Genomic DNA, 13,680 nt, shown 5'->3' on the forward strand with positions numbered 1-13,680 from the left:
TAAATAGATTGGTGCATCACTGAGCCATATTTACAGAAAAGACTTCTTTTCCTAATAGACAGTCAATGATATAGTGAACTGTATACTAAACCTATGCAAGTTTTTGTAATCTTTGGCACATGTGCTAATGAACTTCTATTTCATCTTGGGGGGGGGTTAAAAAGATGAAGAAAGCTAAAAATTAGGGCTATTGAAATAAATTAACACTTGATAGATTTTATAAAGAGAAAAGCAAATGTCTTTTCAGTTTATTTAAAATAATTAAGGGCATTTTGAATATATTTTATGGTAGCTGGAAGTAACAACAGAAAACATTGAAAGTCAGTATAGAAGGAAATAGGAAGGCAAAATGACAACTTCGAGACACAAATTTGAGAATGGAGTCTGCATTAAGAAAGTAATTTAGTCATCTCATTTTGCTTTTTCTCCTTAATAAAAACTTGTAGATCTATTAAAATATTCCATAGAAAGAAATACTATTCAAAAGGTAAGCATGCACTGCAGGAGAAAACAGAAGTTCACTGTACGCTTTATTATTTAAGAATTCTTTACATCAACTGCTCCACCTCTCCCGCCCCCCCCCCAAGAATTTAAGATGGTAGAGGGTGTGGGTATTCTATATATATAAATATATCAAATGAAAACAGAGAAAGTGTTTATAAGTGTCTGGAGGTATTTATGTTTTCAGTGTTCTAAATTAAAAACACTTCATTACTTCACAGTGCTCATTCATAGTGTTTATAGTAGAACTGAGAGCCCAAAGACACATTTTCTTATGTGTCAGGACAAGGGTCACGATTTTTCTAAGTGGATCATAACTTTGTAATCAGAGGGATCAGAATTTTATTCTCTATTTGATATGAAATTTATCAGATTTATTCATAAATGATATGGCAAGGTCCCAATAATGTAGCTTTGACTTATGTTCAGCAGTACTCAAATCCTCACTAAACTCAGGTAAGGGATGCTATTACAGAAGTAGAGAGGTCCTCATGAGAATCTTCTCTGTGCACATGTCAGGGACCATAATGTGTTATATGTCCTTCCCCTGGCTCCTGACACAATTGCTATGTATGCGTTTTGCAAGGCTGTCCAGAACACAGGATGAGAGAACATTGTCTTTGATACTATAATTTGAAAGATCACATTATAAAAAGGAAGTGAAAAGCTGGCGTTTATCTATGCTTTTGAAGGTGATCTAACATTTTTACTTAGGAAATACAGAAGGGAGGGAGAGGAACAGCTTGGGTAGCATTGTTAATACAAAGTCCAAATTTTTCTTTAGACGACTGCAACTTATACTCTTCCCCTCCACCAAGTCACTTGCGTTAAAATATTTACTACAATGAAAACTAAATATAGTGTTGTGTTAGCAAGAATTAAGATCTGCATTTTTTTTTTAAATCAGGCTAAAAGAGTTGGAACCAGTACTTAAATGATTTAGTTCTTCAGTTTACCTTATTTAGTACTGAATTAGATCTAAATGAAGTTCTGAATATTCAAGTAGGCTGTCACAGAATAATTACAGCATGAGAGGAAGCATTTCTTTACTGTTAAAATCCATTCATGCAAAGATCTCCAAGCAGTTTTCCACTGGTCTGAATGCATAAGTCAGGACCTTCTTAGGTACATTTTTATCCAGACACTGTTCAGGTTTCATGTTTACAAGTTTTATACCTTCAACGAAGCCATTATAATTTGTATTTAGTAAGTACTTACTGCAAGAGAGCCCAGGTTACTGAATGAAAGCACAGTAAAAACATTCTTCTTTAGTTTACATCTGCATCCCTTTTGCAGTCCTATTTTTTCTTAATTTTTATGTTTGAGTACATATAATGACAATAAAACACTATTTTCTATTTTAAACAAAAACCTAGTAAAATAAAGCCTCTACTGTCTTTAATACAATCTAGAATTACTGAAGTAGGCATACAAAGAAGTGAGTAGCAAACCAATGAAATTTTCTAGAGGAATTTGGTTCTATTTTCTGTTTTCAGTAGCCTGCATGATTTAAGACTTGCTGCTGCTGTTTGTTTTGAGACTTGTTGGGGAACCTTAGTTAAACCTGGCAGCAAAGAATTTCTAGAAACAATGGTAAGTACTTAAATTGAGTACATGTGATTCATGTATAGTGATAGTTGTAACGGTGAGAATTACATTATCAAGAATCAAAAGTCTAGATCCATTTGAAGTGCTGCATTACATATAGACCTGCAGTGAACAACACTATTAAAAAGTTCAAAATTTTGACAGCTGTCCATAATTTTCAGTGTTAGGCTGCCAATGACAGCAAAACTAGTAAGGACAAGTACTAGAATCTCTGGACAATTCCCTTCCCCCAGTGTACTATATGGATCTTTTGTGGGACTGAGCTAGACAGCAATCAGAAGAAAATAAATCCAGTTTCATAAAGTGTGACCAGTTAAAACCCAATCAGATCAAGACTCCATCAAGTCTCATTTGCTATCTTAAACAGCAAATTATAACAGAAATATGAAATGGGTTGGGGGGTAGGGGGGAGAGCTAACTACTGATATTTCCCCTAGAATACCCTTCAGAAGACTTCATTTTATGACCGCTCCTTCTTACTCTATAGGAAATAGTTAACTGATTTCTTGCTTAATCAGTGCCATATGCAAATTTTAAATTAATGGTATCATATTTCATCAGTTGTCTTTTTCCTAAGTTGAAGTCCTAGTCTAGTGTAGCTCTCCTTGCAGTGAAATATTTCCATAGATTTGATTGTTGCCCATCTCATATGCTTTCTAATTTTTCCCCTATTTCATAATTATCCATATATTCTATTTGTATTTTGAACTGCTGGACACAACTACCAAGTGATTCCAAAAATCTCTCCCTATAATAAAAATAAAAATATCTAAACACACTGCCCTCCAGCCCCCAAACGTGAGCAACATATTTATTATGGCCTGTTCATACCTACTTCTCATGAAAATTTAATTTTTCTATTTTTTGGATTGTTAGCACTGGTATTAAGTTTATGTTATTTTCTAAGTTTTCTTCTATTGCATACCAAATTACTTGATTCACTCCCGAGTTACAGTCATCCATATGTATTAGATTAGGACATCACATACCAAATAAACACACCAAGAGACAGACAGACCGATCCAGCTATTCAAAATGAATTTAAAATTTACTTCAAATTCGTAAGGCTTGTATAAGGTGGCCTCCATAACACCCATGAAACCATGATTTGGTTCTTACAGTCTCAGGACATTTTCTGAGTGGGGGTGTTTTCTTTCACAGCACGATTCCATTATTTCGGTTTATGGTTCACTCTAGAAACAATGTTTACATTATTCCAATATTAATAGAATAAAACTCAGCTTAGATGTTACTTCACAAAGGTATACTTTATCTTTCAATCTGCTCCAATAAATCAGATTGACTGTGTTTTCTTAATTCTTTCTGATTTCAGCATTCTGGTAACAAGATACCCAGAAAAGAATGCAGTATCTCACTATGACAAAGAAAGCTCAAAATTATGAAGTGTTGCCTACTTGAGCTTCAGCTGGTCATGCCTGGTAAGTCAAAAATCTGACTACCGAATACTTTGAACACTACAAGAGATTCTGAAGAAAACTCGTCCCGTTTTAATAGATTTCAGAAGGATGATTTTGTCTATTTAATTTTGTGCCCAGAGAAGATCAGTCTTCTACATAAAACTACACACACAGGTACACCTTTACCAGATTTTCTGAATCCTATGCAAATACCAGGCTAGAAACACTCACTTTTTGCTCCATATCCTTCTCACAGGAACCCACTGCCAAACCTGCCAGTTTGGCAGGAGTCTAATAAATCCTGCTGCTCTGGAGCATGGTTATTAGGTTTCCAGATCTAAAAATCACAGATAAAAGAACACCGCCCACACGCAGAATAAGTCTAACACAAGTGCAACAAAGAGTTGATATCACATATACAGCAAGTATATACAGCAAGTCAGAGGCTCCTAGGATGAGTAACAGTTTGATGGAGCTTTTACAGCAGGCCTAAAACACTCCAGACCAATCACTTTTCAGCCCGATAGTTCTGACATGTGTGCACCTCAGAGGTACCTTATTCTGTTTTGTATTAGGAAGAAAGCACGCTAAAATTAAGTGGACAAAACATGGATTCTCATCATGTCACAATCTGAGTTTCTAGGTATTCTGCTCCATTTTCATTATCCAAGAAATAAAACTCATCTCCACCTGATTCTCCCATTTGCACTTTCACTCCTAAGCTTCCTGATATAATATATGGGTATAACATTTATACATTTCAAGAGTTTAACATCAGAACTATTTCATGTTTGTGACAATATAAAGTATTACTAAATAGTAGCTAAATTTAAAAAAATCTGAATAGTTGCAGAAGATAAAAGTTTTATCTGTTGTATTCCAGATGTAATGATTAGCTAATTCTAATACCAAATTGAATCACAGCTCCCACTTGGTTAATTCTTTTATGATGCAGAGAATTACTAAGCTGTTTTCTAAGAAAGCAATCTTCCGTCCTAGAGCTTCATTACCTTTGGGGGGGGGGTGGAAAATCATAGATACAGAGATTCATATGATGCAATTTGATGTACCTGCCCTTTATTTGCCCTGTTAACAGAAAGCTTTAGTATTTCACTTGTTAAAGAAAGCATGTTTAAGTCTTTCAAATTAATGATGGTATTTGTCTTCCAGCTTTTGGAAGGAGGTGTTCCACTCCATGAAGGAAAATAAGGTAATTACACTACGACTGCAAAATTTACATTTTCTGCTGTTTTCTATCAAAACGCCTTTTCATCTCCACTGTGCTCTCCATCATCTCCCTGTGTACACCATAAGAACTGCTCTATAAAATTGTATTACAATACTTATTCTAACATATTTAAAGCAATGTTGAGATAGTTGAGAGTGTTGTTAAAAACAATTTGCACCTCAAAATTAATGGGGCAGTTCCCATCTCAGACCTATTGCTTTAGGCGCTACAACATCAGTTTTAATCATTCTCTGCCTGAGTCTTTCCAGAAAACTTTGCATTCCCCATGGCTAAGCATGGTTTTTCACGACAGCTGAAACTCTAAAGGGCAGGGAGTCCTCCACCTGTCCCTGTACCAGGGTATCTGCACCTGGTTTACTGAGAAAAGCAATAGATGATAGCCTAAATTGTTAGAAGAGTCATTTAATAACCAGTATTAGATAATGACAAAGCTCATGTAGTGCTAATAATTAGCATAGTATTGTAGAAGTAAAGAGGGCCATACTAAAATCTTGAAGTTTTTCCTTTAAATATTTTCTGTATTCCCGGCTAGTAATTCAAGGATAAGCACTTACAGAGGCAGAAGAATTAGTAATGGAACTTCAGAACTACAAATGTGGTGCTTTTCTAGTTAATATTGAGAATCCCTTCCCCCCACCCCCACCCACTCCCCATTTTCCACTATCCAAGTTATTCCTTTCCCCCAGAGGTTTAAGGACTGAACTGCAGTCTGTTCAACATGCAACTCTTGCATTAACAGTGATGATTAGAGAAGTCTCAAATGCCTCTGCTTAAAAAATACCCTTTCATCATGCCTCAGATCAGCTCCTTTTTGTTTACTTCATACAACTTATATACTATCCAGACTTGAATGGACAGCAAGTCTTCCAACGGCTAGTCAGTTACTATCATTAGTCTTACTAGGCTTCACTTTTGAAGTGCTCTCCATTTCAAATTAGCAGGACCTGAAATTTCCCCTTATGAAATCGATTTCTCATATAGCAACTCGAATTCAGAGATAAATGTTCATCTGCAGGCCTCTGTGGCTATATCTGTGGCTCCATTACAAAAAAATTATTATTTTTTTTAATTATAAACTTGCTTGAAGCAGCTGATTTTAAAAAGTCTTATGAAAGCAACCAAATATATTTGATAATTAACCTTGACAGTATCATTTACAATGTTATACATTTGAGGGCTCTTTCAAGCTACTGAAACACAAAAGGCTAACAAAGGTTTAACAGTCTTGCAAATGTCTGCTGGTTCCAACAAGTAACAAAAAGCCTCACCATCTTCATCTAATTTAGTTATCCAAACGTCTGTATATAAGAAGCAGATTTGCAGACTTAGAGGAAGTATATATATTGGAAGTACAAGAAGCAAAACAGGAACTATATTTAATAGAAGTTTTCTACAATCAAATGACATCTTTCCTGCATGATTGTATTACACTTAGCTAGACAATAGCTAAGAGAACAGAGAAAAAGAAAAAAAAATCCCAAGCTATTTGTTATGTTACCTTAAAAACTAGCTGAAGTATACCTTGTTCCGGTATATTTGTTTATAGTTGATGAACTGGTACACAAACACCTGCTAAGATATCCAGTATCTCAAAATAAGGGAAGATATCAAAAAAATCATGATCAGATACATGCTTTGCAATTTCACATCTCAGTTACCCAAAGGGAGCTGTATTTCTCTATTCATCATTGGGTGCTTCATAGCTAAGAAAAATGACAAAATATTTTAGAATTAAAAACCACTAAATGATTCTAAGCAATAATAGATCTTAACCACAAGTCTGTTTTCATTGACTGCCTAATAATCAAAATGTGTATTTTTCAAATGTGCTACATATAAAAAAAAAGTGGTACACAGTAAAAGGACAAGAGGGAGATTTCAGATATGCTTAAACCATGACACAGCTATTTTCAATTCCTAGGCAAAAATATATGTTATTACATGAAAATTAGTACAATTTCCACCTCTGACAGTTCAATTACTAAAGAACAGGGAGAGGGTTAGTTGCAGTTTCAAAACAGACTAATTACCCAGTGCAATCCAAGATGTGTCTTCAGAGTAATCTGTACAGTCGCAATAGTTCCTTTCTTCATCGGGGGATGGAATTGGTTCACGTGCTCTGAATAACCTAATCATTGCTGCCAATACAGCAACAAATGAAGGGAAAAACCTGCCTTCTGAGCCAGAAAAATATTTACAGGCCATACTACTGTCATAAGAAGCCTTTTAGAGCTATTTAGAAGTATTATACAAAAACCTAAAGCAAAAACAAATATCCATATTGAAAAATAACTCAGAACAATAGTTAGGATAGTAAGATATATTACTCGGCCTTATGATGTAATTTTCAAGAAAGATGGCACGGGAAAAAATGAAGTCCAGACATCTAATGCTAAAATACTGTGCAGATAAACAAAGAGCATAAGACATCCACAACATAATGTAATCATTACCAAAAGAAAGTCCAGCAAGATCAGCTATAAACATTAGATAACAGAAGCAATAGTCCGCTATCATACTGATAATCTAAGCATTTTACCTTTAAAAACATATTCATTTATTAGTGAAATGATTTAAAGGTTTCTTCCTCTGCATTCTTCTATTTAATGAAACAGCAAAACAGCCCTAAGATTTGTTAGCACTAGCTACCCAAATCCAAGATGCATTTTTAACATTAAATACAAACACCAGTTTGATCAAATGTAGGAATGCAGAAGAAACAAAGTATACCAGCAGTTTATTCTGTTGATATTAGAAACTAAGCAAATCCTAATTCAAAATAAGTATTTCACATTAAACAATCCACTAAATGCATTTCAATAAAAAGGCCTTATAAAAGGATGCTCCTAAAACATTAATCTTTAAATTAGCAATCTTACAATAAATAGGCCCAGAACACATACCATCAGGGTTTTTCGGATACATTTCTTTCATTAATCTCCCTTACTAGCAGCAGCAGCAGCATCTTCTGTCCTTTTCTTCTGTCCTTTTCTCCTAAAATCCATCCGCCAAGAAAGTCTTTTCACTGCAATTTTAACAGCATTTCTGAGAGGTCTCTCAGCCACATCCTTACAAACACAACAGGCACCAGGAATATCTGTACTTGTAACAATCTATGGCTGCAAGGGAGGATGGTAGGCAAAGCAACTACATGATAACCAAAATGCTGACTTCTGTTATCTGCTGCACCACACACACACACACACTGCATCAATGGCCTCAATTCATAGTAGCAATCGCAATGATGACACATAAAAGCTATAGAAAAGGCATGCATTACTCACTGGGTTTTATTCTTTTGCTTCTTCAGCATGTAATTCTTTATGCTTTACAAGGCAGTAGGTATGAAATGAAACATTTTCCCTCTATTCCACTGATGCTGCTGTTTGAATACCACTAGACACCAAAGACAATAGGCAGGATCAGCTTGAACATTAAGAGCAAATATTTAATGGAAGACTGGTTATCCTGTTCTCTCCCTTTCACATCTCTGCCTCATGTATCCAGGCACGGGTGGTACTGGCTCCCTTGGGAGGCTGTAGCTAGCAGCTGAGGCACAAACTAAAACATGGCATGGATGTCAAGGAGCTGATGTCACAGAAACAAGCATTTCTCTGATAAAACTGGCAATACCATTAGGAAACTCTTATAAGTCAATAGAAATGCTTCAGCTAAACATATTTTGTTATACAACGCCCTGCAGTTTCAAGAGTGATAAATTAGATCGAGATCTGTCAGCATAAGTAAACTGAGCCTACAATAACTTTCAAGTAATAAAATTGCCACTTAGATCACATTTTTGCATCAGGATAGCAAAAAGGCTATCACTCATGGGCACAGAAGAGAAATATACATCTAAACACTTCATAAACAACATTGTTTACTATCTATTCCAAAAAAAATAGCTAGTCTACTAAAAAAGCAAACTTATTTTTGAACACACAAGGCTGGTCTAGAAGTCTCCCATCTCTATCAGGAAATCAGTATCCGAGGCTCCAGGCCAGCAGATGCTAGATGCACCTATGAGAGGTCGCATCTCTTCCCAGATACCGAACACAATATGTTTCGGAAATCCTGCCACTTCACCCACATAGCAGCACTGCCATTCTGATCTGCATGGAACGGAATAACTGCCTTGCTAAAGGTAAAAAGGTACTGTTTCTACAACAGCAGCTGTACAAGTACAGTAGGACTTCATTCTAGGGGAAAATTAAGACAGGAGAAAAAGAAAAAAGAAAAGAAAAAGGAGGGAGCAAAAATTCTAGAGCAAAAGAAATAGAGACAATACAAGTTCAGATGCTGGAGAATCTGGACAAATCCTATTCTGCAGGCAACATCATACCAATATAAAAAGATGGCTTCTTCAAATAAGATTATTTTTAAGTCTTTTTTCTTCAGTGTTGGGGGCAGGGGAAAAAGTTTGTCAGCTTTTTCCATATACCCTTTATTTATTTATTTTTAAAGGAGTGCAAGCAGCATTGAAACTTTAGTGTCATGGTTTATTTCACTAATGGATTACATACATTTATTTCAAGTTTCTCTGACTGGTATAACCTCAAGGCCACATCAGTTTTGCAAAGGTTCAAGACAGCTGGAATCATACTATTATGTTTCAACATAAATGCAAAATATTCAGCATATATTCCTGCATTCTCCTTCCAAAAACATTTTTCGAAAGGAACTGGAGAGAAAAACCTACAATTCTACAGAGAGTCACCACAAAATACCTGTAGTTCAAGAGATCACATGTTACTATAAATAGTAATTTATAATCCATGAACTAACATGAACAAGTTTGAGCAATACATTACAAATGGAATAATCTGGCAAGTCAAAAAATTTCTTTGCAAAATCCATTTTAAACTGTCTACAATTCTGAAACAAAGTCCGCACTTACAGGCTCCTAATTTAAACAAAAAGCCCATTTTGGATAAAGTGGCAGATTAACTGTTTACTTGTCTCTGCAAGTATCTGGAGACAAACTTGAGACAAGTTACTTCCACAGTGAAAGCATGATGCTCTAAAAAAAGCACACAGAATGTTCTCATTTTTAAAAAGGATTTTATATGAAAGAAACTATAGCAAAAAAGTCACAAAAAATAAGAACTTCAAACATTCCAAGTATTTTCTGAATTATTTTAGTCCTGTCAACCTTCTACTTCACATTATCCATACAATAGAAACTGTCAAGCACATATAATCATATTTTTCTCAGGGATTTTGGTTATGTGTATTTTTAAAGCACAAAAAGTTAAAGTACTGCCCAGATAATCTACTTTCATAGCATATCCTTTATATAAACTGTATCACCAATACCAGTAACACTCACACACGTATAGTCCAAGTGCAACACACCCGTTGTATAGCTATAGCTAACAAGCAGTAACACTCAATACATTAGTTTATGCTAATTTGCACCAATACACTTTAATATCTCTATTGTTTGACAATCTGGAAATAGTTATAACCGAGTCACAATACCAGATTTCCATGCAGGTCCCATGGCTGCAAGAAACCATATGTACTAAATTCATTCATTAAATAATGAGAAATATGCAAATCACTTACTGGGTACATCCTATTACACAGGCTTTTTGAACAGAATACAATGCAAATATAAAACTATTTAAGAAAGAATACCCTACATACAGAGTAACTAGGTCATCTGAACCATGCTAATTTGTGCACTTGTAGCTCATCTCATTGTTTGGGACAACTAAAACGTCTACAGGTTAATACCGAACACTTTTGTCCTGAAATATCCATACCTTTAATAAGATTATTAAATTGCAAACAACTTTGCTATGCCACATGATTTGCAAAGATCATCTTTAAGGAACAAGCCTTTTTTCCTCTAGTTAGCTTACTCCTCCCCACAGTATTTAGCGTTATTTTTCTTTGTGTCCTCACAAATAAGGGCAAACAGTTCTAGTTGGGACTTTCATCAGTCTAGATTGGTACATGAGTATTTCCTCCTCCCTTCTTTAAATGGTTACGGGAATTGAAGCAGAACTAGAGTCACGTGCTTCTTTCAGCTCTTATATTGGGAAAGGTTTGGTCTAACATAAGCAAGTTAAAAAAAAAAAGTAGCAAAGCATACTTCAATTCTTCAGTCAGCTTTCATTTATGCTACTGTGACTAGCCAAGTATCATCAGGTAACTTTGTCAACCAATTATTCATGTTTCTTTCCTCGACATTTACAAAGATATGGAGTAGTATACTGATGACCTCCTTTCATAATGAAAAGCAACTATCCAGCTATTTAATCGTTCCATCCCAGTGCAGTTATTTAAGCTACTGAAATCAAAGTAGACCATATCAATCATGTCTGCTTTCTCTGGAGGTGTAGCCACTCCTTCAAAAGGATTCTAACAGATTGATGAGCCCTTTATAAAAAGCTCTTTCACTCTTCTCCAGTACATCACTTATCTTCCCCGCAGGTTAAAAAACAAAAGAAAACAAAAACCCAAAAGCAAGCATCACTTTTACCACATTTAAACACATCTAAAATCCTGACCGCTCCTCTTTGCGCTGTATGAGCAACTGGAAGCTAGTATTAATCCTCAGTAACATTAAAAATACTACAATGTTGATTCATACAATACTTCATAACTTCTGATGATAAATACTGAATATTTTAATATTCTAGTTAGAAAAAGGTAAACAAAGCAATATATGTACATAAAACTAGCTTATGAGAATCTTTAAAGTACTTCTTTTCCATGCAAAAACAGCAAAAAAAAATCTAAAATTTRATAACATTCTAGTACTCACTATCTTCTCCTGGACAAGGCATGCCGGGTTTCTCTGGAATACTTGGGAAAACTAAAACAAAAATATTAAATCTTGAAGCAGAAAAATCTCAATAGCACGATTTCCTTGATTCTTGAATACATTTACAAGAAGCCAGTTTCTGGAAGCCTTTAAATAACTCAGTGTTACTAGTGGCAAGATCTTACACTTGGCTATAGCATTAACCAATCTGTACAATTTAGAACTTTAAGCCCACTCAAAGCTTACTGAATTGTTTGGGATTTGGCTCCACCCCCCATATAACACTTCCTTTTTACAACACCAAAGTGTAGGGAAACAATTTTATAAAGTAGTATTTGATTTGATAGGTAAATGTTTTTCCCAATTTCACATTTAGTAAGCCAGTAGGCTTATCAACAAATGAATACATGGTTCTCAAATTGTGTAATACTTGCCATGAATAATCAGCCCTTCATCTCTGTTTTGACAATACAAACGGAAGGCTTCTTCCAGTTCCATCTGGGATGAGATAGTACATGGGTCACCTAGCAAAAAAGCACAAAGCAATATATAGGCAAATTTATGACTTAAGTATTTTAGAGGAGAATAAGTTAAGTAACCTACCAGCTGCCAGGATTGCTTTTCTTTAAATAATGTTCTATTTAATCTGTCACTTTGGTTAAAGTCGAAATATAGCAACACAATTTTTTCCTTCTAACTTTTAATGAGTAGACAGTATACCATGCTGGTTTGCAAGGGGACAGTAAAATACAAAAGTGAATACATATGCTTAAAGCTCACTTCCTAGTACCCAGAAAAGAACAAGTTTAAAATAAATTTATCCTTTGTTTAAAAGGCCTTTCATTTTACTACCTTAACTTTGTTGAATGCAGAACAATGCTATGACAACTTAGAAAAAGTGTTATGAAGGTGCCTATAAATAAGAATTAGTTAGGTCTCTTTCACTCTACTGACAGAGAAGCAATCTATCATTAAAAAGCATAAATATTTAAAGACACAGATAGACAAGTTAGAGGTGAGGTACAAGTATTTTTTTAATATTCTTTGAGTTAAGAAAATATGCAGAAATTGAAGTACTCACTCAATCATAAAGGAGTACCCCAGAAATGTTCTTTGGACATTAAAGCATTAGAATAAGCCCCCCTCACAAAACAAGAAAGCACTGCTGTGGAGAATTGTTATCAGTCGAAATAAATTAGTGACAGCTACAACCATCAATCATGAAAGGACTCCAAGACATTAGAACCACATGAAATCCAGACCCTCCTAAAGTATTTCTGATTACCACAAACATTTTCAGGCTCCACTTTCTACTATATCAACCAATTCCCTTTCTGCCAAGGTAAAATGTTCTGTATATATTATATTTTCAAGTTCTGTGCTTTCCAATTTTAAAACTCAGCTGCTTGTATCAACATTTGCTCAGAGCTAGAAGACTAATGAGATGTACTGACAGATAAAAAACATCATATAAATTTCAGTATCCCAATATCTTTAAGAGCCAATTAACAAAAGCCTCAGAAAAATAAAATGTAATTATGAAACAGCCTTAATGAGCATTATAGTTAAAGTCTGCCTTTCTATGCATTTCTGTTCTCTGGTTGAGTAACTGGTGTTCAGGTGAGAGCTGTGAGCTCCTGTTTAAGCTTTTACTACAGTTGGGAGATTTACAAGGCTTCTTGTATGGACAATCTGGTATCTAATATAGCATAAGGTTAGCAACTGTTGACTCAGATGATACAAATGTAAGATTTCTGACTCCATCTCAACTGCCATAAAAAAAAAAAAACAACAAAACCCCCCCCCCACACACAGCTTGGTTTTTTCAGAAGCCTTTACTTTTCTGACAAATAGGGCTCAAATCAACCAGTGGATTGAAAAGTTCAGAGGGAAAGGTAGAAATGACACAGATACAGATTGCGTTATCACATTTGATAGGAAAGAATACAAAAGAGCCACAGACAAGTAACATTACTACTATTAAAAGCTTTTTTTTTTAAATCTTATTTAAAAGATCCTTTTACAATAAAAATTCACTGATCTTTACCTATTTCAGAACACTGATCTTTACCTATTTCAGAACACTGATCTTTACCTATTTCAGAACACTGATCTTTACCTATTTCAGA

The 13,680-nt window shown here is 34.9% G+C and overlaps 1 protein-coding gene across 3 annotated transcripts in view; it reads right to left on the reverse strand.

The window, feature by feature from the left end:
* The window catches only part of PRKCZ (protein kinase C zeta), a 75,636-nt gene that overhangs the window by 52,008 nt on the left and 9,948 nt on the right, over nucleotides 1–13,680 (reverse strand). For all 3 annotated transcript variants that reach the window (XM_026085674.1, XM_026085675.1, XM_026085673.1), the window contains exons 4-5: nucleotides 11,986–12,075; nucleotides 11,552–11,602 (exon numbers count right to left, since the gene is read on the reverse strand). In XM_026085674.1, coding sequence (XP_025941459.1) covers nucleotides 11,552–11,602; nucleotides 11,986–12,075 — 141 coding nt within the window. The remainder of the gene's footprint in view (nucleotides 1–11,551; nucleotides 11,603–11,985; nucleotides 12,076–13,680) is intronic.

The sequence above is a fragment of the Apteryx rowi genome, unplaced genomic scaffold (assembly GCF_003343035.1).
Source record: "Apteryx rowi isolate R43461 unplaced genomic scaffold, aptRow1 scaffold_67, whole genome shotgun sequence".
Lineage (NCBI taxonomy): Eukaryota > Metazoa > Chordata > Aves > Apterygiformes > Apterygidae > Apteryx > Apteryx rowi.